The 27,230-nt window shown below is 38.8% G+C and overlaps 1 protein-coding gene across 2 annotated transcripts in view; it reads right to left on the reverse strand.

Moving 5' to 3' along the window:
- Positions 1 to 27,230, reverse strand: part of LOC139161326 (ABC-type organic anion transporter ABCA8-like) — a 72,076-nt gene that overhangs the window by 24,704 nt on the left and 20,142 nt on the right. The window contains exons 13-24 of one of the 2 annotated variants that reach the window (XM_070740308.1): positions 24,497 to 24,672; positions 20,697 to 20,816; positions 20,127 to 20,265; positions 18,894 to 18,984; positions 17,357 to 17,496; positions 15,085 to 15,204; positions 13,810 to 13,993; positions 10,036 to 10,148; positions 8,766 to 8,893; positions 7,451 to 7,588; positions 6,362 to 6,475; positions 3,039 to 3,215 (exon numbers count right to left, since the gene is read on the reverse strand). In XM_070740308.1, coding sequence (XP_070596409.1) covers positions 3,039 to 3,215; positions 6,362 to 6,475; positions 7,451 to 7,588; positions 8,766 to 8,893; positions 10,036 to 10,148; positions 13,810 to 13,993; positions 15,085 to 15,204; positions 17,357 to 17,496; positions 18,894 to 18,984; positions 20,127 to 20,265; positions 20,697 to 20,816; positions 24,497 to 24,672 — 1,640 coding nt within the window. Of the gene's footprint in view, positions 1 to 3,038; positions 3,216 to 6,361; positions 6,476 to 7,450; positions 7,589 to 8,765; positions 8,894 to 10,035; positions 10,200 to 13,809; positions 13,994 to 15,084; positions 15,205 to 17,356; positions 17,497 to 18,893; positions 18,985 to 20,126; positions 20,266 to 20,696; positions 20,817 to 24,496; positions 24,673 to 27,230 lie in introns of both variants that reach the window. The other variant, XM_070740306.1, reaches the window with a different exon arrangement.

The raw sequence follows: 27,230 nt of genomic DNA on the forward strand, positions 1-27,230 counted from the left end.
TGTGCATTACAAAGCTTGGTTATCAACCCTGAATCATTCCCATCAGAGAAAATCCACACCCTTGAAAGAAAGATTGTCAAAATCTTTGCAGCATCAAGGAAAAGAACTTTAGCAAAATAAAAAGTGATCTTATTCTATGTCAATAGAAGGTCCGTTAATATATACTATTTTGAATCAATGTATTTCCTTTTATTTCTGCAAAAGCTATGCCTAATACCCGGCAATGTTTTTGCAAAGTTTTATATTCTTTATTATTCTTTCCTCATTATATGATATGAATCAGTAGGAATGATATACCACATTGACCAATTCAATTTAATTTTGCTTTCCTTACAGGTAGTTTTCGATATACAACCACCTATTTAACAATGGCCTCAGAAAAAGTGACATGATCTATCCCCAAAGTTATGATCCTCACCCCACCCCCATCTGTCCTATGATTGCAATTTAGATGTTTGACAATCAATTCAAATTTATAATTATTGCATTCCCCTGCATGATTTGGAACCTTCTCAGCCAGCTTCTGATAAGCAAAGTCAATTGGGGAAACCAGATTCACTTAATCACCATGTGACTCCTTTAACAACCAAGGTAAAATGTTTGGGAAATTGGGTCCTGTCATGTGAGGTCTCTCCTACTGACTGCATTGCTTAGCGGCCAGAATTCCAGTTCTGATTGTGATCTTCTGTTGCGGACTACTTCTTATCTTTCTTGCTGGTGGTAGAGAGTTTGAGCAAGGCTATGGCCATAGGTCTAAATGAATGCTTTTGTGGTGGTGAATGGTCCAGCAAAAACCCCTCCCCTAAATCCTCTGATTGTTTTAGTCAGCTTGTACGTTAGTGGAAACAACCAATTTCTTTCCTAATGAACTTTGTTTATTTCCAAGATATTTCCAAATCTAAGTTTGCATTTGGCTTCACTTATGGTCACCAGCCCCCCAAACCTCACTGGCCATTAACCACCACTGTCTTCTAAAGGTGATGAACTGGTTTATCTGCCGGTTTATTTCTAGTTCACTGTTGGGGAGTGGCTTTTTCAGACTGTTGGTGATTAAACACATATTATTCAAAGTCTGTAGAACAAACTACAAATAGTCCTCAACATATACCCACCATTGAGCCTCAAATTTCTGTGGCTAAGTGAGAAATTTTTTAAGTGAGTTTTTATTACCTTTTTTTTTGCAACAGTTGTTAGGTGAAACACTGCAGTTATTAAGCTAGCAACACGGTTGTTAAATGAGTTAAATTAAATGAGGTCCCCATTGATTTTGCTTATCAGAAGGTCATAAAAGGTGATCACATGACCTCTGGATACTGCAACCATAAATATGAATCGGTTGCTGAGCATCCACATTTTGATCACGTGACCATGGGAACCTGTAAGGATTGTAAAGTGTGAAAAATGGTCATAAGCAGTAAAAGGCAGCTATGCACGGCCCTACTGGAATGCTCCAGTGGGGGAGGAAGTGTGTGCATCCTTCAGCTTCCTGTGCATGCGCAGAGGCTGAAGTGCGCACACCATTTTGCCAATTTTTGGCATTTCCTTGCTTCTGCAAATGCACTGAAGCAAGGAAATGTCAAGCAATTGGAAAGCGGTGCCTCCCCCCCAGCTCCGGCCGCGCAGCTGTGCTCTCCTATGCCACAGCAGGCATCTCTCACTGTGGCGATGGGGTGACTCACTCACCCACCCCATCGCCACGGCCTGAGATGCCTGCTGCAGCGTAGAAGAGCACAGCCATGCAGCGAACCTTGGGCTGGCTGTCGCTGTTGCTTCACTCAGCATTTCGTTGCTTCCACAGCAGAAGCAAGAAAATGCCAAGCGAAGCTCCAGCAACAGCAGCAGCCAACGCAAGCTCAGAGAGGCAGACAGACAAGGTCCACGTCTCTCTCTGGTCTCCTGGAAGCTGAGGGGAGGTGCCATTGCAAGCATGTGGTGGGCCTTGGTTCCCTCCCCCTTGGAGCACCCACTTGGCTGCTTGGCTCAGCAGGGAGGCCCACAAAGTCTGGGGCGATGGCTGGTTTGTGCGTGGTGTGCATGAGGATTGGGTGGTCTGGATGGAGGCAAAAATAATAGTGAGGCGCCCACCCTCCGCCTTGCGCTAAAACTGAATTGGGGAAGGACGCACAAACCAGGCACAAACCAACCATCACCCCAGACTTCGTGGCCTGTTTAATGCTGAGCTAAATAACCAAGCAGGTGTCCCAAGGCGGCAGGAACTGAGACCCATTTCCCGCTTGCAATGGTGGTCCCCTCAGCTTGCAGGAGGCCAAAGAGAGCCGTGGACCTGTTCCACATCTTCCTCTCTGAGCTTGCGCCCCCACCCCCATTTTTACCTGGCTTTTTTATCTTTTTTACCATTTTATCTAGCAGAAGGATCAGCCTCCCCAGCTATGGCTCTGCACAGAAAGTGGGGCAACCGAGCTGAGTGGGGCTGAGTGGGGGCAGGAAGAATGGGAAGGGGATCTGAAACTTTGTAGTGAGTTGCTGAGCAGAACAGGGCTGGCCCCACCTTCTTAAACCACCCGCTTCTCTTTAAGAAGGCAGGGCAGCCTGGCTCCACTCAGCATGCCACTACAAAGTTTCAGATCCTCTTCCTGTTCTTCTTGCTCCCGTTGCCAGATTGGCGTTGTCCTGGGAAAGGCTGCAGAGCTTATCCTGTGTGGAAATTGTCCTGGTGCAACCTCCCTGGACTCCTACGGCTTGTTGGCAGGTGCGGCTGTTGCTGCTGGCTGGGGCAGCGAGATTCAGCTTCTGCATGTGTGCAGAAGCCAAATCCCATATGCACGGTGTGTGCACGGCCGCCCGTTATGGACCTGCACGTGCAGGTCCATTTTTGCCAGACCTATGCAAGGAATGCCGTTCCACCTCATGCCCACCTCTGGTCATAAGTCACTTTTTTCATTACCACTGTAACTTTGTTATTTGAGGACTACCTGTATTCTGATTATTATAAAAAGATGTGAATTCTTGTCATTAAAAATTGTAAATGTGAAAGATGACTAAAAATCACATGTTAAAAATGAATGAAATTCAATTACCAAGCAGAAAATCAAGCTGGCCATAAATTGAGGCTCTACATTTCCTATTTTTAAAAACCATGGCCAAAGAACTAAAAGAAGTAGAATGCAATGCAAGGGCATATCCACCAGAGCTTGTCCACACCAGTAGGCAGAAGGAAAAAGTCCTGCAATCCGCAGCTGGGAGCGAGTTCTTATCTAGAAAAAAAGGGAATAAAATTACCAAATATAGTGATACCTCGTCTTACGAACCCCTCGTAATACGAACTTTTCGAGATACGAACCCAGGGTTTAAGATTTTTTTGCCTTTTCTTCTGAACTATTTCACCTTACGAACTCACCGCCGCCGCTGGGATGCCCCTGTTGCCAGGCGAAGGCTCCCCTCATTGGGAAACCCCACCTCAGGACCATCCGTTGCCAGCGAAGCACCCATCTTTGCGCTGCTGGGATTCCCCTGAGGCTCCCCTCCATGGGAAACCCCACCTCTGGACTTCCACGTTTTTGGGATGCTGCAGGGAAATCCCAGCAGGGGAATTCCAGCAGTGCAAAAACGGGCGCTTCGGCTGACAAAAGAGGTGAATTTTGGGCTTGCACGCATTAATCGCTTTTCCATTGATTCCAATGAGAAACATTGTTTCGTCTTACAAACTTTTCACCTTACAAACCTCATTCGTAAGACAATGTATCACTGTAATGACTGAACTATTTAATTAAAGGTCTGCAAAAATTCAATTCATGAGTGTGACATAAATACAATACTACTTCTTTCTTCCATTCCACAACTTTCATCAGTATGTTGATATATCAGAAGAAAGCCAACAGCCTTTCAAGGCCAACCCACCTAGAAAATGAAAGTTTTGTAGGCCACTACTATTTAAAGTTGTAGTAACCGTGTCTTACAAATCTGAATGCCCCTCTTTCCTCTCTCATTTCTTTCTTTTTCACAAATATTGTCATACCAAGACACTTTGTTACTTATAACCATTGTTTAATATTGTAGAAGAAAAGTTAAAGGTCTTTTATCTAGTAAAGGTCGCTCTTGCTTAGGATAAAACTCAAAAAGGGCTGACTCCTAATAGGTATTTTTTTCTATATTTTTATTTTTTATTTATTTATTTATTTTGTCCAATACACAATGAGGGTTTTAGTGGGTATATATATATATACACATAGTAAAATACATGATGAAGGTTATAGAGGAGATACTCATAGTAAAATATATCTAAGAAATAATAGAAAAGAAGATATAATCATAGAACATATCAATGAAAGAGTAGAAGAAGAGATTTAAGAATAGAAGAAAGGTATAGGAGATATAGGAGAGTAATAGGACAGGGGGCGGAAGGCACTCTAGTGCACTTGTACTTGCCCCTTACTGACCTCTTGGGAATCTGGATAGGTCAACTGTAGATAATCTAAGTGTAAAGTGTTGGGTGTTTGGGGATATATATAATCACAGCCTGTGTAGAATGCCTTGGCATCTTCATTAAACACCCTCCTCCTCCTCAACATCAGCAGCAGCCAAGCTCTTAAGAGAAAGACTTGTTGCACTGTGTAGATTCCCTTCACACCTTTACTTTGGATCTGATGACGGATGACTGTTTTCCCCCAATAAATTGCACTCAGAGTAAGAAGAGGATGGAGGACAAAAACACTACATGCAGACAGTTTCTGACATATTACTCGTTTTACCAGTGACCTTTCTGGATAAACTTGTTCCTTACATTTTTAGATATAAGCTCCTTTTTATAGTCTTAAGTCCCCTAAAATCTTGTTACAAAATCTTTTCTTTTGTAAATTGTGCATTGATTCTTAATGTAAGATGTAATTTTTTTTCAGTGTTGCATCACGTTTTAATTTAATAGTTATGGTATGACCGCCTTCTGCATAGAGCTGCCAACGAATGATTAGGGCTCACAGGATTGGCTTTCTCTGGGTCCCTTCGACTAGACAGTGTCAGTTGGCGGGGCTGCGTGGGAAGGCCTTCTCTGTGGTGGCACTGGCTCTCTGGAACCAGCTAGCCCTGGAAGTTTGTACTGGCCCCACCCTACTGGCCCTGAGGAAAGTTGTGAAAGTCTGTCTCTGATGGCAGGCCTGGGGCCTTCGAGCAATGGTCCCAGATCTGTCTGAAAAAGATATGAATGGCTTTTATTTTATCTATGTTTTTTAACTGTTTTTAGATTGTTTTTAGATTTTGTATGCCACCCACAGTCTGGAAGGAGTTGGGCAGACCATAAATTAAATTTTAAATTTTAATTTTAAATGAATGAATAAATAAATAAATAAATAAACAAACAAACAAATAAAAGAAGGGCAAAGGACATATACAGCAAAACCTTCACACTTGCCTCAAATATCTAGTTACATTGGCATGATAATGTCACTATTTGCATATCATCAATTTGCCATCATCATGGTATGTTAATGAAATTCTAGAAGAGCATTCTCTCAGAAATACATATGGCTTTTTCTCTTCAAATGTTCTGGAAGTCTTTCAGGATCAGACTCTATTCCCATGGCTGGGTTTAACATATTTTGATACCCTTCATGATTTCCCTCAAGCATTACTTATGTAGTTTTAAATTTTTGAAATTATGTATGCGTTATTTTAAATATTGTAAGCTACCCAAAGGGTTATTTTTTTTGAGTTCGGGCAACCTTGAAATCCAATCTATTTTTTTTTAAATAATACATTTGTATTAGTTAACATCAGCACAAAGTCAAGAAAATTTCAATGATATTTAAAAAGCCATGTCAGGGTTCCAAATAGAATCCAAAATTAAGTCGGAGTCCAAGACATAGCATTCCTCAAAGTTCCAATTTATTAACATAGCTACATGTTGTTACATGTAGCTACATGTATGTTGGCACATCTCTGACAAACCCAAATCTAAAGCTATGAAGATTTCTTCACCCAGTTCATTCCATTGCTCCCCAAACCACAAGATCAATACTTTGACCAGTCATCTTCTGCCAATGTGTCCGTTACTCCCATCAGTTTCTGGGAAGGTACTGAACGAAGGATGACCTTGAGAATCTAGAAGTAATTTGTTATGGTTACATCTCTACATTCCTTATGCAACAGCCCCTCCCAAGTTCCCACAGCAGGAATACGTTCCGAAGCATAAAGTGTGGCAGGCCAAAGTCTCCAAGTCAACGATGGCTTCATAGCTATAATGATTAATGAGAGATAAAATCTGATTACAGATACTGTCCACCTGTGGCAGTTGACAGAGCCTTTTAACATCCTCCTGCTGTCATTTTCAGATGTCACACTTGTACTTCCAATATAGGCACATCTTCAAAAAACTTTGAAAAAAATCAAAGAAATATAATTATTTTACCATGTAATCTTGATTGCTTCGCATTGCAAATTGTGCTGGAAAAGCAGGTAACAAAACTGAGGCCGCAGTCATGTAAAGTTGCACAAAGATCCAGAAGTAAGACTTTAAAAAATTCTGAGGAATAAATTAAAGTATGTTTTAATTCCATTGTGATAAAATGTCATAATATAATAGTTATTAATAATAATAATAATTCTTCCGTGAATAATAATATTCACAGAAATTTGATTTACTTGGAGTTATATTCTGTTGTTTAAGTGTTGCCTTTACTTTTTTGAGCAGTATATAGACATATACATACATATATCTCTGTGTGTATGTGTGTGTGTATGGCAAAAAATTGTCTTCAAGAAAACAACCAAACTCAGAGAATACCAGAAACCCTGCATTTCAACCCTGAGCTACAAATATTCTCCTTTATTGGTAAAAGGATATTTTCTGTTTGGGGTGCAAATGATTTTAATGATGCTTCTTGACTTTTTTTTTCATTGCGGCAATTGTACAAGAACTGAGTGGGAACCATGCTTATGATAGTTGAAGAAGTTGTGCTTGCCAAATTTAACCTAAATTTCAAAACTGAGAACTCAGATGTATTATTCTGCAAAGCCCAAAATGTAGCAACAGGATTTAATGGACTGAGAGCAAACAAGTACTTATGAATATGTTAACTGGAAAGTGCATTATATTGTAAAATCAATTTATTTTTGTAAGAGACACACTATGCTCTCTTGGTTCAGGAGTAACTTTGTTGAATTCTATCAGCCTTAACATAAATACTATTGTAGCTGTGTCACATGACTCTTCTTTCAACCACATACGATTCTGTCATTAAAACAACATTCATCAGGAATGCAATCTCATTGATTGCATAAAATTCAACTTCCCCATGAATGACTAGAGATGGGACAACATTGCAGGAGATATTCCTTGAACATTTTAAGCACTCCCACAACTGATGCTTCTTTTAGCTTTATATAATATCCTGAAAACTATGAATAGATTATACTGAAAAGTAAACAGGAATATTTTCCCTGATGCTTCCTGTACACACAAAAAAACATTCATTTGATATTCCTCTGTGTCACTTACTCCGAAATATACATGATTCCAAGTTCGAAGATGGGCAGTAGAATTAAACATATGCAAAAATGCATTACTGATGGTGTTGACAAGCACAGGATAGCAGTTAGTTATCTCCATGTGGCACATAAGCGTGAACCTGTATTTCTGAACCAAGACAAAAAGTCAGAACACAAGGGACCCAAAATAAGAAAAACAGTTCTAAAGAATATAATTTACATAATTGCAAACTTAACTTATTTTTTTTATAATTTGAAAAATGGCAAAAAATATGAATGCACCTTTTTAAAACTAAGATCTAATTTGGCCTTTGAACTGAGATCTTAATTTCCTCCCAAAGTATGTGGGATTATTACAAAGAGTTAAGCAGGACCAGGAGAAACTAGTAAGAGTATAATTATTTTATACTTTATGTACTTACAGAAATATTTTATACTTTTCTCCTTATGGAATATTTTTAAAAAATTTAATTTAGCAGTTACTCTGGCCATTCACTGTGGACCATATATTGTGTACCTCTGACATATGTATGCTATGTCTTTTTTTAGAATGCAAACCAAACCACTTGGTCAATTAAAAAATAAAACACATTTTAACATAGTAAAATTAAAATTCATTTGGTGGCCTGGGTCACTAGAACCAGCAGTGACCCAGACCTGTTACGCCCCCAAAATGCCCCTGAATCTGGCGCATGAAGGAGTGAACCGACAGTGAAGAAAAGAAAAACCCACCACTGATTTATACAATATTGTTTGCATCTCTAGTAGAAATACTATATACTTTTATTACTCTTGTTACTATTACTGTTCTTTAGTATTTCTCTAGGATTTGGGGTCCATTTTCGATTATGGACCAAAATTAGTCTTCCTTTTCTTTTGTGTTATTATGACTCTACTAAAGTACCACAGGGTTTTCTTGAAGAGAAGTTATCATCTCTTCAGGCAGTTATATTAAATCCCTTGATAAATTCTCAGAAAGGTGGAAAAGAACTTATAATTACTGTCAAGATTCTGAGTAATGGCTCCATTTCAATACCAAACTCCAAAGCTGATTCTCAAAGAACAGCTTTTATTTAAAGTAGGAGACAACATTTTAGCATTAACTGGTGGAAAGCCGATTCTGAATTTTTCCAGGCTTTCAACCTCAATAAAACTGAAACTTTCATTTTCCCCAGGAATGAACCAGTTTGTTTTAGGTACAACTCCTCCCCCCCCTTTGTTCCCAAGCTTTGTCAAGCCCGAAGCCATGTGAAAGAATCCCTAATAGAAAACTACAGAAATGGAAAAGGGGTGGGGGACAGAACAATTTCAGAGCTGACAGTTACCTTGTTTTCAAGGTCTACTTTTATGGCTCCATTGTGAACCAGCTGGTCACTGACTATGTCACCAGAGATGACGTCCATCAGGATGTTTTGACTTTTCAGTGCCTGGATAAAATTATCAATTTTTTCACCTGGAAAAGAATAAAAATGATAAAATGAATTTGCAGAGCAATCAAGGAAGAGAGCATCCAAACAATGAACAGTACATAATTTAAATGAAATTATATCTGTAAAGCCATTAGGATGGAAAAATATTGGTCTCCAAACATTGCTGAATGAAATTTCTCAGCCAGCATAATCCTCCTTAATGAAGCTCATATAAAGGTACATTTTTTACACACTGATTTTATGATAATATAATTCAGTAGGTATCATCTCTAGGAACTTAAATATGCTGAGAGAGCCAATCATTATAAGATACACAACTTTAGAAGGAACAATTTTAGAAAGGTTTCTAATTATTCAATTGGCCATATTGCTTAATACAGTATTTTATGAATGGTATGAATGGTTTTATGAATGATATGCTGGTTTCCAAATGCATTTTAAGAATAAGGGAGATTGCACAATTTGCTCAATGAACTAGCCCTTTATTGCAGTATACACATTTTCTGCTCCTCTTTTTTTAAATTTGTGTTTTGCAAACTAGTACTAAGGGCAGAGATTCCCAATTTCCCAATTTGAAACTCATAAATTGTGGTACTTATGTATTGTAGATATTTTAAGCCAACAAACTGCTGAATTCTAAATTGCTAAAACATGGTTGAAACTGTTTTGGATCAAAATGTATCCTAGCTCAGCAAAGGAATGGGAGGGACTCTCCTTTTAGATTTATTGTACTGTACCCGAGTTAAACTTTGTGCTATAGTTCAGGTATCCTCTTTTTTGCCTTTTCATTCTTTGGCTGGTAGAAAGGGATTGGATCTCCAAGCATAAACCACTTGGATTCATCCTGATTTTCTCCAGTCAGATTATTTAAAAATAAGACTGTGCCCAATGTTCTTAAAAGTAGTATTATTTAGCAATGCGTATGAACAGAGATGGTTCAGCTTAGAATTCTACTAGGTCTTACTCTTGCATTCTGAAGTTAAATATAAAGAATCATTAAGGCACCAACTATCTCACAAATCTCTGACTTTATTCTTCAGCAGTTTTAAGTTCAGCTCATGTTCAGGCGAAAGTTCTCAAGCCAATTTAGGAGCCAACAGAATTGAACCCCAATTAGGAATATCATAAAACTATCAATGTTTCAAATTTTGTTTTGCATTCTTACCTGTATTATTAAGGACCAGAAGTCCTGATGTCCCTTTGAAAAACTGTTTCCCTGGCTCAAAATAAAGCCCAGGATGAATCTCTTCATAGTGAAGATTCGACCAAATAGCATAGCTTGCAAGTTGGAAAATATAAGGTGATAACAAAACTGTAGTAAGTAGTAGCCTAGGATAATGAAATTCTTATTAAGCATAGGAGAAAAGTGATGTTTGATTAGTTCCATTCTATTGCATTTATAACATTAGGCATTATAGAGCAGAAACATTTGATAATGAATGAAGTGTGTTATCAGAATTCTTGAAGGACTGGAGAGCAACTTCAGTCATCCATAAAGATTCCTATTTACTGTATTTTTCTGAGTATAAGATACACTGGAGTATAAGATGTACCTTAGTTTTGGGGGAGGAAAATAGAGGAAAAAATCTACCTATCAGGTATTTAGTCTGGTCAGCTTCAGCAGATCAATTTATCCCTTGGTTAGGGCTAGGAAAAAAAATCTTGTTCAGATGGAATAGCAATGAAACCAAGCCTGCAGAGACTTAGGGCTGGGGGAAAACATTTCAAGAAAGAATGAAAAAATATTCCAAGTTGGGAAGGTTGTTACCACCTTGTTAGGGCTGAAACAAACTTTTTTTTTGGGGGGGGGGATAGCAATGAAAACAAGTCTGCAAAGACATAGGGCTAAAAAACCCCTTCAGAGTAGTAATGAAAAAATCCTGAAAGCTGGGAAGATCATTAGCACCTCATTAGGGCTGGGGGGGACGGGGACTGAAAAAGCTACATTCGGACCATAAGATGCACCCAAATTTTCAGCCACTTTGAGGGTGGGAGGTGCATTTTATACTCTGAAAAATACGGTATATCGAAGTTTTAAAATGTTTTGTCAGATTTCACACAGTGTGACTATTTTGAGACAACCCAGGAGCAAAATACAGTAAACATGTAGTGGTTTATGTACAATGAATATATATACTGCTCAAAAAATAAAGGGAACACTCAAATACCACATCCTAGATCTGAATGAATGAAATATTCTCATTGAATACTTTGTTCTGTACAAAGTTGAATGTGCACAAAAGCATGTGAAATTGATTCTCAATTAGTGTTGCTTCCTAAGTGGACCGTTTAATTTCACAGAAATTTGATTTACTTGGTGTTATATTGTGTTAAGTGTTCCCTTTATTTATTTATTTTGAGCAGTGTACATACACATACTAGGCAAAGTCAGGCAATCAATCATCAACTATAGCACAGAAGCACACATGGAGAGGGCCTCTCTTATAATACAGTCTCTTAAAGTGGTAACAGTCAAATAACCCTGCTGATTCATTACTACCATTCCATCATCGTTACATTGCAGCTGCAAGAGCAATCATGGGCTTCCCTAGGTATGCCCATGTCACACCAACACTCCGCAGTCTGCATTGGTTGCCGATCAGTTTCCGGTCACAATTCAAAGTGTTGATTATGACCTATAAAGCCCTTCATGGCATCGGGCCAGAATATCTCCGAGACTGCCTTCCACCACATGAATCCCAGCGACCGGTTAGGTCCCAAATAGTTGGCCTTCTCAGGGTCCCGTCGACTAAACAATGTCATCTGGTGGGACCCAGGGGAAGAGCCTTCTCTCTGGCAGCCCCGACCCTCTGGAACCCACCCTCCTTGTCTTTTGTAAACTTCTTAAAACCCACCTCTGCCGCTAGGCATGGGGGAATTGAGACATCTCCCCCAGGCCTATACAGTTTATGCATGGTATGTTTGTATGTATGTTTTGCTTTTTAATAAGGGGTTTTTAGTGACTTTTAATTATTAGATTTGTTATACATTGTTTTTATTATTGCTGTGAGCCGCCCCGAGTCTGCGAAGAAGGGCGGCATACAAATCTAATAAATAATAATAATAATTATTATTATTATTATAACATTAGAGCAGCTGGTCAGCTATTGAAACAACATTACCCTGATATGTTTTTAAGAAACCTTTCTTCCTATAGTTTTTAAATGAATCATGGCCGCTATTCAGATAGTTATACATTTGTTAAGTGAATCTGATGTAATCATTGACTTTGTGTTAGAACTTGCAGAAATCCAACTAACACAAAAGTAAAGAAGTCAGCAGGATTTGTTTATAAAAGAAACTTCTTTATATACAGTAAAATTAATTAATTAATTAAGCATGATGCATGTATGCAATACCCATGCAGCAGAAACCAGAACCAGAAATCACAGAAGCACAGAATCATCATAATAATCTATATATATCGATATCAATATAAATATCAATATCAATATCAGTTTATCGATATATCAATATCAATATATAGCAGAAACCAGAACCAGAAATCACAGAAGCACAGAATCATCATAATAATCTATATCTCTATCTCTATCTCTATCTCTATGTTTATTTGTTTTCATAGATTTTCATGGGTACAGATATGAAGGTCTTTGCATATTCGGGTTTCTTCCCATGTAAGTTTCAGAGATTCCTGGTAACATTTCAACGAGGTCACACTCATCATCTTCAGGCTGGTGCTTTTGGCTTTGTCCTAGGGTGAACAAAGTGTGATCTGAGCTGCCTTCCCTCTATAAATACTGGTGGATGGGTGTGGCATGCTGGCTCAGCTGCTGCAAGCTGTGTTGAAACTTCCTGGTTAGTTGGTGGGGTAACACCTTGAGTAATTGATGCAACTGATGCATGCTGATTAGTTGATGTTTGCAGATTAGGGGTGATATCCTGTGTAGTTGGAGCCTGCAAATTAGTCAGCTGTTTTGTAATGTATATCTGTGGTGTAACAACCTAGGTTTGGGTTTGGCTGTGAGTTTGTGTTCTGGTGTGTGTTAGTTTGCTTTGCATGCGTGTCAGAGAGGGGTGCAGCAGTTGGAGGCTCTGCTGTGGTTTGGCTTCTGGATGGTAGTTGTATTTGGTCTGTAGGGTGGGTGTGGGTTTCGGTCTGGTGAGGGTGATTGGTGGTGGTGTCCTATGTTGTTCTGGGTCTGGTTTTAGTTTTTCTGGCTGGGATACGTTTTTTGATAAGGGCTAGTTTCCAGATGTCTGTTAGGCATTATGTTTATTCATATTGTGGGGTTGTTTTTCAATTTCAAAGAAGCAATATAAATATGCCAGCTCTTGGCTGGGGTAGAGTAAGTGCTGGGATAGTTTGGAAGCATAGCAAGGGGAATGAAATACAATGGTACCTCTACCTACAAACTCTACTTACAAACTTTTCTAGACAAGTACCGGGTGTTCAAGATTTTTTTGCCTCAAGAACCATTTTCCACTTACACACCCAAGCCTCCGAAACTATAAGTAGAAAAGGCAGGGAAAAGCCTCTGTGGGACCTTTCTAGGAATCTCCTGGAAGGAAACAGTGCCTCCACCCTCCCTGTGGTTTCCCCAATTGCACGCATTATTTGCTTTTACATTGATTCCTATGGGAAAAATTGCTCCTTCTTACAAAATTTTCTACTTAAGAACCTGGTTACAGAATGAATTAAATTTGTAAGTAGAGGTACCATTGTAGCTGGAACCATTGATTAATGCACCCCATCTGAGATCATTTTTCTCTTTCCAAACTTGGAAGGAGAAATGCGAAATATCATTAACTTCTCAGTTTGCAACTTTGAAGGGTTACTAAGACCTGTTTTTTCTTTAGCTTATTCAAGGTTAATGGAGGCAAATTTACTCTGTGATAAGAGCCTATGATCTAGTCTTCCATACTAGTCTTTTTGCAATAAAGATAAAATTGATAAATTATTTTTTAAAAAGACACTCACAAGGCTCCCCATATTTTGCCCTCTCTCTTGAGGCTTAGAAAGTGCATTCTTGCAATGGCATAAACTTGTTGTCTCCAGAGCTCTGTGCCTTTCATGGTCACCTTTCCCGTGTCTGAGAGCATCAGTTTATCCTGTTCCGTTTCATCCTTTCCTGCCGCTTCCCCTCCATGAAGAATTCCATAATCTAAAAGCATTTTCAAAGTCAAACCATTATTTTAATTTCAACTGAAGGAAAATCTTGCTTATCCATGCTTGCTCTTTCCTCTTCCCACATCCTATTCTTCCTATTGGCTATATCACCTGTTACTGAAAGATCAGTCTAGCACAGGAACCTGCAACCTTAAACACTCCAAGAGTCACTTGGGCCCCTTTCCCACAGAAAACAAAACACTGGGAATCACAAAACCTAGGTGGGCATGGTCAACTTGATGTCACTCATTCCCACCAACTCACACGAAACCCCCTGCCCCAGACATACCTACTCAGGTTTTTTGGCTCCCCATGTTTTCTATGGGAAATAGGTATCTCCCTCTCTGTGTCCTTTTCCCTCTCTCATCTCCCTCTCACCTCTTTCACCGTCTCTATCTTCCTCTTGCTCGTCTCTCATAGCTCTCTCTCTCTTCCCCCCTCTCCTCCCACTCTTTATTTCATCTCTCCACTCTGAGAGAGAGGGGGAAGAGAGAGTGCTGCCAGGGGCAAGTGGGGCAGGGAATGGGCTCCAGGAGGAGGAGGGAATCCAATCTCCCCCATTGTGAAGTGCAAGGTGCTGTAAGAGCAGTGGGCAGGCTTGAGGGGGTATTGGGTCTTCCTCCCTGCAGGGCTGTTGTGTTTGGCACTCGGCAGGGGAAGGGAGCACTTCCCAACGCCACCTTCTTCTTTCTCTTGGCTCCGCTGACAAAGGAGGAGGAAGGCCAGGCTTGGGGGATTGGCCCCCAGCCAGCAAGATCCACCCCCTCCATTCTCTCTCAGAAGTCTTTGCTGGTGGCAACAGCAAATCTCCAGGGGGGAATGCTCTTGCTGCCCAAAGGCAAGTGCAGGGATGCGCAAAGGCTCCAACCATTCCACTGCCACAACAGGATAATGGGCCTTTTATCCCTCTGCCATGAGAGGGAACCAGGGCAGAAGTCCCAAACAGCCATATGCAGCTCCAGAGCCGCAGGTTACCGAACCCCAGTCTAGCACCTTCCTTGGGTTTTCAGACAGTTATCAGTCCAAATACACACTTTCCTCAGCAGGAAGCCTGAAAATAATATAATACTGAAAACAATACTCTACCTTCTTCCCTCATATTTTCATTTCCTTCTAGCCTCAAGAAGACATCTTCCAGAGTCGTCATGGTAACTCCATAATTAATGACCCCTAGGTCTGTCTGAAGATCCATATCACGGAACAAATCTATGTATTGGGTAAGAGAAAACACATACCTATTGACATATCCTTTCAACTTAAAGGAAAGGATTGGAACTTTGTGTAATTTCATTTAATTGAAAAAAAGTGAAATGTTAGGTGAATTGTTCTTAAGATTTGCTTTTAATGTTTACTTCCTGAGCCTATGAAAAACCAGTTGTAATATGATTGAGAAAATTAATCAATGTATCCAAAGTAACACCATTTCAGAAACATAAAAACAATCAATCTAATAAAGGCAAAGTTCATTTTAAAAAATCTGGTTTATTTCACTCTACCTACAGAATATTTTTTAAAAAAAATACTATTTTTTTGTTTATAAAGTGATTGTTTGTAAACCAAAAGATAACACTGTATCTTGAAAAGCTGCCCAGGACAGAAAAAGAGATTTAAAATATAATGGAAGTTTTTATTTACTAATTAATGGACAATGGTATTATGTGATTATATAAAAAGCAGACAAATTTAATAAGAAGTATGTTGGTTAATTTAGCACAGAAACTTCATCAAAGGATTGTGAAATGGATATTAGATAATATGCAAGCATTTTTAAAAGAAAATCCATTGAAATCATTGTATTCTTTAATATATTCATTCCTTCCAAAGCAAATTTATATCAGTAGATCACTAAAAAGTACAGTATTTGGAAGATACATATTAATTTAAACAGCTTGAGAATAAACCGAGGTCCTCCTGTCTCAGGAGGTATATGGTTTTTTTCTCTGTCGAATCACCCTGGTATACCCAACTATGAGAGGGAGCGTACTGCTTCCCTTTTGCCTCTCAGCCCCCCCAGAGGCCATATCCAAGGCAGTTAAATTTTTATAGCCAACAAACTATATTTTATATGTGTAACATATTTTTGCTTATAATGTGTGTGTGTATAATTTAAAATAATGAATAATAAATATATATTCTCTAACAGTGCAATAAAACATTGTTCTCTATAACCATAGTATATAAATTGATAAAAAAGAAAAATATACTCCAACACAAAAATATTTTGAATTCGCCATATTATAAATTAATTGCATGGTTACTGTTGTGGTTAGCTCTGGCCCAGCTCCTGCCCCAAGGACTGTGGATGTGAGGGAGACATCCACATGCTGCAGGCCTGTTTTGCCCCCAGTGGAATCTGCTGATGAAGGCTCCTCTGACCAAGAAGACATGAGTGACAGGGAGGAGGAGAGTGTGGCAGACAGCTCAGAGGGAGATCAATTATCTAGCTCCTCCTTGGATTCAGAACAAGAGTTAATGATACAGCCACGCATGAGGAGAGCGATGCATAGGCAACAACAACTGAGAGATTATTATCAAAGAAAATGAGGCCACCTGTGGTTGGGTGGGGCTGTGGTAATTAGTGAGGCTGCTATAAATAGCAGCCTGTGGGTTTGGCCATTGTGGAGGATTATCTGATCGTTGTGTTTCATGACTGCTTTACTGACTTTGACCTTTTGTGTGCTGATTTTTCCCCGCTTTGAAACTAAACCAGAGCAAAGTGTGTTTCACTTTGTGAAAGAAGAAGGACTGTGAATTGCCTCACAGCTGCAAGCTAAGTATCACAGAACTGATAAGGACTTGTACAAATTACCAGTTTGTTTGGAGACCAGTGCTCTTTGCTATACCAAAAGAGAGCTTGGTTTAAGTGAATTTTCATTATAAAGAACATTGTTTTGAACTTTCAAATGTGTGTGTGTCTGAAATTGTATCTGTGCATTTTTGGGAGGATTCTACCAGAGAGCTCAACAGAACAGTTACTTATAACAAATTTACATTCAATATGGGTGAGGGGCCTTTTATTAATTAATCAATGAGAATTGTGATTATAATGGCTTTGGTCTGCAAAAGATCTATCTTATACGTTCTTTATTATAGAGCAGTTTATTAAATTATCTGGTTCTCCATTATCATGTGGTTACTATTAAATGTTAATTACAAACTTGATTTTTAAATGGTTTTTATTATGTTTTAATTTGTATGTTCCTCAAAGGAATGAACATAGGGCAATACCAAATTTTATCTGGTTTCATTTCAATCTTCCTCTCTTATCCAGGAAAGGGTGGTTCATATGATCTCAACTATTTGGGATCTTTAAGAAAAAACAGTTAAATTCATTTTGTTTATACAGCTTGAAATTTACCTGAAAACGTATCCACATTTTGTAAAGGCAGGGTATAGCTCAGCTCATTCTCACGTTGTCCTGATTTTTTCGCAGCAGGGATGTGGTGTTTGACCAGTGATGTTATCCTCTCAAAGTCACAAAAATCATTTATATGCATCCTATTGATATTAAACAAAAATTTAGTACCAGAGGAGAGGTGAAATTCAGCAGGTTCTAACAGGTTCTGGAGAAATGGTAGCAAAATTTTTGAGTAGTACTGAGAACTGGCAATTACCACCTCTGGCTGGCCCCAGAGTGGGGTGGGAATGGGGATATTGCAGTATCCTTCCTCTGGAGTAGGGAAGGAATGGAGATTTTGCAGTATCCTTTCCCCCAGGAGTGAGGAGGGAATGGGAATTTTGCAGTATCCTTCCCCTGGAGTGAGGAAGGAATGGAGATTTTGCAGTATCCTTCCCCTGCCACACCCACCAAGCCACACCGACAGAATCGGTATGGGAAAAAATTGAATTTCACCCCTAGTCCAGAGCAATGTCCAATTTATTCAGAGTATTCATTGAACCCTTTCAACTAAAAATAGATTTCAGCTTATCTCATGCGTCCATGAAGTATCTTAGTGGTGATATTAGAGTTGACTTGCTACAATTAAAACAATTTTTAAATAAAATAGGCTATAGCTATTGTCTCACAAATGTGCCTTCCTTTATATTTAATTAAAACAATAGCATATAAAAATCTTTTCCTTTCAAATGCACTTTAAAGCAGATTTGGTTGGAGTATATGTGATATACCTTTCTCAAAACATTTCGCAAATATGAAAGTAGATCATAAAACTTATTTTCATCATTTCACCTTTAAGGCAGGGTATGTTAAAGTATATTTATATTGGAATTCAAAAATACTGGATTCTTAAAATAATTTTAAATAATGACTCATCTTACATTAATTTTAAGAAATGTGTAATCATGTTGGATCGATAGTCCAGTATTTTGTTTCCCATAATACCTAATCAGAGGCTTCTAGGAGTTTTGCAATCAGTAAGTGTACGGCCAAATATTGTTCTTTCCCCAATGATATTTGGAGGCAAGATTGAATGTTTAGAATTAATAGCTCTTAGTAGACCTTTCCTCCATAAATTCATCTATTTCTTTTAAAAAAAACATCAAAATTAAGGACCACCACCACCATATGTTATAATAATGAATGCCCACAGGTTAATGATGCATTATCTGTTCTAAAACCTCTTCCACTCACTTCTAGTTCTAATGTTTTTCAGTGGATCAAACTTATGCTTCTCAGTGTCTTTCTTGATTACAATTTAAGCATGCATTTAAATATATTTATTATTTCACTATTTTTATTCTTAATATGGTTCAATATTACTTTTCCCCATTTTTGAGATTTGCATTTAGTTAAATTGCCTTATGTGTCTGTAACAAATGAAGGACTGAAAGAATGGATTAAATATTCCAGCATAAAATTAATGTTAATCTTTTAAACTACAATATATATATATATATATATATATATATTCATAACACTAACATATTAATAGTACCTTAAATGGTAGCCAATGCCCCATTTTTTCTTCAAGAACAGGGATGAACCAACACATTGCAGCCTCCCATGTGAGATAATAGCTTTCCTGTCTACATAAAGAGCAAACAGCATTTTTTTTTTAGTTTATCTCATTTGATAATAACAGTTGTTGGAGATTTAGTGGAGTCAGTGCAGAAAATAAAGCACTGGTTTGGCATAGTGATTGGCATAGGATTCTAATTCTTACTTACATGGAAAATGAGCAAACTAAAAGTAGAGAAGCTAGCATGCACCTTTAAGATATGATGAGCCAACAGTGGCTAAAATGGTAACTTTTACATATCCACATCCAAATGTTTTTATTTGAGATTTCATTGAATTGGGAATGGAAATAGAATCATAGAGATGGAATGACTTAGGAGCAGGGGAGCTGCTGCCCGGATTGGGGGGGGGGGAACACAGTGGGTTAGCAAAAATGGAGCTCCACCCCAGAGCACCCAATTTGCACTGAAAGATGTTGAAAGAATATGCAGGGTGTCTTGCATAAGCCACACCCACAGTGTGGTAGTAAAAATTTTGTTAGCCCTTCACTGCTTTGGAGATATTCTTTTTGAGTTGAATCCATCTCAGGGGGGCTGGGCAATAGGAGGGATAGATAGATGGATAGATGGATAGATGGATAGATGGATGGATGGATGGATGGATGGATGGATGGATGGATAGATGGATAGATGGATAGATGGATAGATGGATAGATGGATAGATGGATAGATGGATAGATGGATAGATGGATAGATGGATAGATGGATAGATAGATGAGTATGTATGTATGTATGTATGTAGGTAGGTAGGTAGGTAGGTAGGTAGGTAAATAGGTAGAGAGGCAGGCAGGCAGGCAGGCAGGCAGGAAATATTTGCAGATAGAAAAACCAATATGCAAGGAACAAGAAAGGAAGTAACAATGACGAGCTTCAATGGGCTTAGTAGGGGACAGAGGAACAGCTGCAATGCATGAAAATCCTGAAATTGGCAGGAGAAACAGACTGATGCATAGTGTGTGTTATATGTGTGACTTGATTTAAGAAGTTACATGGGTAATCTGATTTAGTGCAATTGAATAAAATACCTTTCTGATCGATGAGAATAGAAGGAGAAAAATGGTAGTTGAAGAAATAAAATTACAATAAGTAATATTTCTATAGTTTCTCTTGGTTCCTACGTTCTGATCTACTTCAGTGTGAGGTCTGCTCACCAGAAAGGATATCAGCTTCATCCATGAACTGAGTAGTGAATAAAATGACTCGATCTGCTTTGCGTTCATTCAGGAGAGACCACACTTGGTGTCTAGAATACGGATCCAATCCAGAAGTTGGCTCATCTAATAATAATACCTAGAGTAGGCATTTGATATCTTAATTCAACACATTAAAAGTTTACATAGCATTCATTGTTGATGTACAGTTTCTCATTATGAAAACAGAAGAATATTGCAAAATTTTATGGCTTTTGAAATGGCATTTAAAAGATTTTATTTTTATAATAGAAAATAATTCTATTAAAATTATTGCAAATTTCATTTAACTTGCAAAAGTCAAGAAAATATTAGGAAAGGGGTTGAGATGCTAAAGCTGAAAGAAAGAGAAACCATATCAAAATCAAGCATTTCCATGGTTACTATCTACGCAAGTCATCAGTAAGGATGAAAGCACTGTATTCTTTTTAAGTATATATAAGTATATAAGTGTGTGTGTGTGTACACATACACACACACATACTTAATGGAATATGTACAACAGGACTTTTTGCCTAATAGTGGGTTTACCTGTGGCTCTCCTAAAAATGTAATCCCAAGAGATAATTTTCGTTTCTGTCCACCACTTAAATGGCTAGCTTGGGTGTTTTGGATGGCCTTGATGTCCAAGAGTGTTAACAATTTTTCAACCTGTAAAATATATAAATTGTAATTATTTTGTAGTTCTTTTTTACAAGTTTTTTTTATTTTTATTTTTTTCCTCCATACACCAAATAGTTACATCACTGTAAACAAAGCATAATAAAGAATCACCAAGAATACTTTGCTTTGGCTTCAATCTAAATCATTACTATCAATGTCTGCCTATCTGAACTTTCATTATCTTTTCACTCAACCCTCCTTTCCCTTCCTCTTTTCCTCTCCCATCTACTTTCTTTGAATTTCTCTCCCCCTTCCTTCTCTATCCTCTCCACCATAGTTCCCTCTAAGCTGAGCAGTGAGCAATCGCTCACTTAAAAATCATCATCAACTCAGAGTTTTTCAAACCTGCCCAGAAGCCGAGAGGGAAAGAGTGAGAGGGAAGGAGAGAGAGAGGGAGAGAGAGAAACAGATAGAAAAAAGAGAGGAAGGAAAAGAGAAAGAAAAAGAATGGGAGTAAGGAAGAGAGAAAGAAAATCAAAATCTAGTTTGAAACTAGCTCAACTATTTAAGTGGCATTTTGATATTGATAGAGTTGCCCTATTATGAGCTCACTGTTATAGACACACAGTACAGTATTTTATTTTGAAATTCTCTGAGGCAAAACAGGATGGGTTTTTTGTTTGTTTTTGTTTGTTTGTTTGTTTGTTTGTTTGTTTGTTTGTTTGTTTGTTTGTTCGTTCGTTCGTTCGTTCGTTCGTTTGTTCGTTTGTTCGTTCGTTCGTTCGTTCATTCATTCATTCATTCATTCATTCATTCATTCATTTATTTATTTATTTAATATTTCTGGGCCGCCCAGTCCCGAAGGGACTGCCGCTCAGACACTATACTTTTCCGCCCACCCCAAAAAAAAATTAGAGGGAACACTGCTCTCCACCCTCTATCTATTCCTACCTTCCTATTTCCTCTCCTTTCTTTATCCTTCCCTGAGTGAAATATCCCTAATTCTAATAATTGTTTATTGAAACAGTTTCTTCCTGCAATCTTATAGTCTTAACAAAGCTTTTATTATTGTGTTATTATTTTCAATCTAACATTACAATTTACCTTCAATGTATAACCTTTATCAGTGCTGCCTCTCTGCTCTCTGTTATTCTTGTCACCTGGGTTAATAATAATACTTCCCTCTCCGAAGCTTCATCCTCCCTCTCCAACCCCCACCCCTCTCTCCGAAGTTTCACAACTCCTCCCATTGTCTCAGCACTCAGAACGGAGAACTCGCATTCTCCATTTCAAAATGCGGCCGGGGGGAGGGGCAATCTTCCAGGCCCTGCTTTAAACCCCCTCAGGAGACTTTTGAGACTCCCTCACAGCTTTGCTGACCGTCGCAGGTCTTGACATCAGGGGGCCCCTGCTGCCCTGACTGCAGTGCTCGCCTTGTGCCAGGAGGGCGCGCGTGCAATCCCCTTGCTTCCACCACCTCCTCTTCCACCACCCTGCTGCCTGAGCCCATTTACAAGGGGCTGGTGGAAGACCCGATGTCGCTTTTGCTAAGGGTAGGGGGGGGAAGTAAAAACGACATCGGCTCTTCCACCAGCCCCTTGTAAACGGGCTCAGGCAGCTGGGCGGTGGAAGAGGAGGTGGTGGAGGCAAGGGGCTTGCACGCCCCCCCCCCCCACACACACAGCATAGGGGCCCGCTGACGTCAAGGCTGCCTGGGGAAGCAGCATGCAGCAACAGAGCCGGAGAAGCCGGGCAGGGCTTAGAGCCTATGGGGCGTTGCCTCCATTGCGCTGGCATGGAAAACTCTGGGCTGAGCTTGGTTTTCCCCCGCGCCCCAGCACGCTGTGTGTGTTAGAGGGAACATTGGTGCTTTGTTTCTTTTGAATTTTTGTGATAAAGAACATTGTTTTTGAACTTTCAAGTGTGTGTGTGTCTGAAATTTGTACCCTTGAATTTTCGGGAGACTCATACCATAGAGTCCGGCAGAATAGTATATGTCATGGTTAGGCCTCTTATGCAAACTTTAGCAGTAACCCGTAGTATCTGTAGAGGTGTGCCTCCTTTTCTATTTCTTTTTCAAAATATATTTGAAATTCTTTTTCTTGTAAAATTTCCTGGTTTAAGGTCCATATTGTCATTTTTCTTTTCCCTCTCCATTTAACCATCATGGGATTGTGATCTGCCCAGGTACCCGTTTCAATATCTATTATTTGCATAATCACTGAATAGTTCCAAATTGGTCCACATCATATCAATTCTTGGCTATGACATGTGACTACTAGAATAGAAAATAAACTGTGTTTTATTCGGGTATTTTGCATTTCTTACCTAGAAATTCAATCTCTTAACTGAATGAAAGAAACAGACAGGCAGTCCATATATTTTATATACTCAGTTTTTAATGTATGTTTGGATCTTATTTATGTTGCTGCTCATCTCTGAAACATTTTGAAATTTTGTTGACTATTTAGCTTGGATGTTTTCAGTTGTATTCATCTCCCAACAGGTAAATAATATTTCATCGTAAATCAATATCAAATGCTGAAAGTTTAGTCTTTTGTACTTGTTCAGACAGACCATATACCTAAAATTTACATGGCCATAGTTTGCACATCCTTTTCCTGAAGAATCCAAATTATATTCTACCACATTTTTTTCACTTCAGAGTTCTTTTGGCTTCTTTCCCAGAGTTTAAAAATAAGCTTTGGCTTGTTCATCTTATTTTCATTGCTGTGGAAGTAGCAGTCTACCTGTAGGTTATCAATTATTGCCAATGATACGGAGAACTTATCTTATATTGACCCAACCTCCTATTTTTATGCTCTATTTGAGTTTAAAGGTTACCTGCTCTACTCTCTGTGTATCTAGGATAAAGGTTACTTACTTATTCAGCTCTTATGTTGCTCTAACTAAGAGCAAAACGTTAAACTAGCAATCAGGTGCTCACCTGCTTGCTTGGTATGATCTATCTGTATACTGTATATTAACTTGCTACTAGTTAGCTATCTTTGGGGTAAATTACATTGTAATGTAAACTGCAAATCCAGAGAGAGAGAGGACTCTTTAACATGAGGCAGCTCTGCTCATCCCAAAGAGATATTTCCAACTTGGACAAAACATTGCTCAAGAAATCATCTCTTTTCTACACTACCTCTCAATTGGCTGACAAACCCTGATCCAATTGGCAGATAAATGGTCTATTACAGGGTGTTTTTCAAATGGGGCTTTGTGGAATTTGGATGGTAAATAAAATAAATAAGTTTTAAATATTTATCAAGCAATTAAGTGTAGGAGATAATGAGTCTGAGCCCAAGGAAAGAATCAAACGCTTCATAAGTAACTAGTCCCTGTGTGCCCGCAAGAGATCCAAGTCCAGCCCACCTTGAATGCCTCTCCCATTCATTTCCCTTGACTGTTAGTTGGTCAGATTCTTGTAGAGAGCTTAAACTTATAATAAATCTTTATACTCATATGAACTGCCTGACTTTCCTGACTTCCCCGGTTGAAATTAAGTTGATTATCAACACATTTGTCCTATTAATTCCAAAGCATAAGTGAACTTTTGTATAATGGACTGAGTAAATACAATCAGAGGAGAATAATGTGATCAAATCTAAAGCAGTGAGGTCCTACAATGAAAGAAGTAAAAAGGGGAAAATGTAGAACATAATCGCCTTTGCAACAGAAATCTGTGCAAGACAACAGAATATAACTGAATCCATTATTACCTCTTTTTCTATAGTACTGGATGGTATCCCTTTTATTTTAGCAAATGTCGTTAAGTTTTCTTTCACTGTTAAAAATTCAAATTGAATATTCCATTGTGGACAGATAGCACTTATTTCCCAAATTTTTTCCATATGTTCCTTTTCACATACATTGTACTTGAATATTGATGCAAAACCTGCATTAGTATTAGTAAAAAAGATTACATAGAGAATTTTCCAATTAAATAGGCTATTACTTTAGTACATTATGAATTATACAATAGTATAACAAACTTAATGTAAACCACTCTAAACTTGATTGCAAAAAAATTTGACTTTAGCAACAGAGTAGGCAATGCCTGGAATACATTCCTGACTCTGTATTACTTCCCCAAACCTCCAAAATGTTAACCTTAAACTGTCTACTGTTGACTTCATCCCATTCCTGGTCTTGTTCTACATGAAGTGACTCCAAAAACTCTCTTTTCAAGGCTTTGATTTTAAAACTAGTAAATCTTTATTTCTTTTCTTACACTGGAAAGATCACCATGGTTACAATGCTGCTATGTGAAGGCACACTCCAAATCTAATGAGCTGAGTTTGCCAAGCTATAATTCTTTCTAATTAGCAGAGAAGAGCCTCCTTGCTAGTGGCTTATCTCTGAGTCATTTCTAATCTAAATTTGCACAGTTTACCATCTTATATCAAAAGCTTACTTTTAGGAAGCGAGGAATGCCACCATATTCCAACATACAGTTTGAACAAAAGCGGCTTCATTTCTAATACATTTCAGGAAATGACGCATGGGTTGATTTACACAATTCTAAATTGCAGATTCAAAAAATTTCCCCAAATATCTCCTCCCTTCTTTTTGTGAATCTCCTAAATCTCAGGTTCACCCAGGGGCTGTCAACTATCCCACCCCCACTCTCTGAATATGAACTGCTTTACATGCTAAAGTCAAACTCATTTTCTCCTACGTCCTCATCCCCACTGCTCTCCAATAACTCTCTTAAATCCTCGTCCTCCTCCGAATCTGACACTTCCTGAGGCTGACAGGGAATACTCATAACACAAACCATCCTTTTTATATATTCATATTGATATTTATACTTTGTATTCATATACATACTTGACAAAATAAATAAAAATTAAATGAAATTAAAAGCCTACATTTCAAGTAGGTGTTTCTGTTGTTTATTCAATTTATTATAATATATACTATTAGTGACTGTCTCCTTAAGGCTAGTTTTAAACTTAGTATTAAAGGGGATTGTCAGACACACACATACCCAACAAGGGCTGATCTATACTGCAGTCTGGGAGCATTCTCCAGCTTCCCTGCTGCACCAGGTGATGCCATTCCTCAAGAAGTATTCTCTAGTTTTCATTACTCATCCCTTAATCACCTAACATATGCTTGGAGCTGCACTTAAAACAGTGGGACCTTAAATTCAGGATTGACTCCTGGTGACCCCTTGACTGGTCTTTGCACTTTTCTTGGTAAAGTTTCAGAAGTGATTTGCCCTTGCCTCCTTGCTGGGGCTGAGAAGACGTGGCTGGACCATAGTCACCGACCTGGTGACTAAGGAAGTGCTTTTCAATTATTTTCTGTTATGCCCCCTGCTCCCAGGAAGAAGTAAACATTTCACGCCTCCCCAACTAATGGAATTTTAGTTTAGTTTCCATTGGCTGGGCCCCAATGGAATTTTAATGTTAATATTTATTATTTTACTTATTATAAGCTACACGCAAACTATTGGCTGGGGAAAGCTGCTGTACCCACGTACCTGGGTGTAAGTCCCACTGAACTCAGTGGAGCATGTTTTTGATTAGACAGGCATAAGCTAATGTGGTTAGGACCCTCTGTTGACATGGGGCCAGGCCAGTTTAATCAAGCCGATGTTTTGGGAATGCCCACCGGGCCCATAAGCGCCACCTCTGCCAGGCGCTCACAGCAAATGCTGTGGAAGGAGGCTTTAGGATACCTTTCAAAGCTTTCTCCCAGCTGTAGAGAATGCTCCTCCTTGTCCAGCAGCAGTTTTGCCATGCCTTTCATGGCTAATGTGACATCCACCAAGAACAACAAGAGGCCATGCAGCCGCCCTGCCTCGCCTGGCCTCCTTCTCTTCTGGACTTGGAGCAGCGTGCAACTGGGAAAACACTCCCCTTCCAGGGGGATCCATTGAGAGGGACCACACATGTTCTCTGGGTTCACACTCACCCCCTGGCATTGTTCTGCCTCCCCCAGGGTGGTGCACCCCACTATTTGAGGTAAGACTACAAGTCATAGTCTTCCGATTTCTATTGAGCCTTAACCAGTGCATCGAACTAGCTCTCCTTTAAAGACTACTGAGAAGAAAATAGCTAAACATTTTTCAAAAAGACACCAATATAAATCTGCATGTTGGAAAAATGTCATGTCGGTACTAAAATAATACAGATAGTCCTTGACCAAAACTGAACCCAAAATTTATGTTGCTAAGTAAGAAATTTTAAAGTGGGTTTTGCACCATTTTACAACTTTTCTTGCCAGAGTTATTAAGTGAATCACTGCAGTTGTTAAATTATAACACGGTTGTCAAGTGAATCTGACTCCACTATTGACTTTGCTTGTCAAAAGGTCAAAAAAAGGTGACCACATGACCACTGCTACCAGCATAAACCTGAACCAGTTGTCAAACATCCAAATGTAAATCACATGACCATGGGGATGCTGTAAGAGTCAAAAGTGTGAAAAATGGACATATGTCAC

This window comes from Erythrolamprus reginae, chromosome 2, assembly GCF_031021105.1.
Source record: "Erythrolamprus reginae isolate rEryReg1 chromosome 2, rEryReg1.hap1, whole genome shotgun sequence".
Classification (NCBI taxonomy): Eukaryota; Metazoa; Chordata; class Lepidosauria; order Squamata; family Dipsadidae; genus Erythrolamprus; species Erythrolamprus reginae.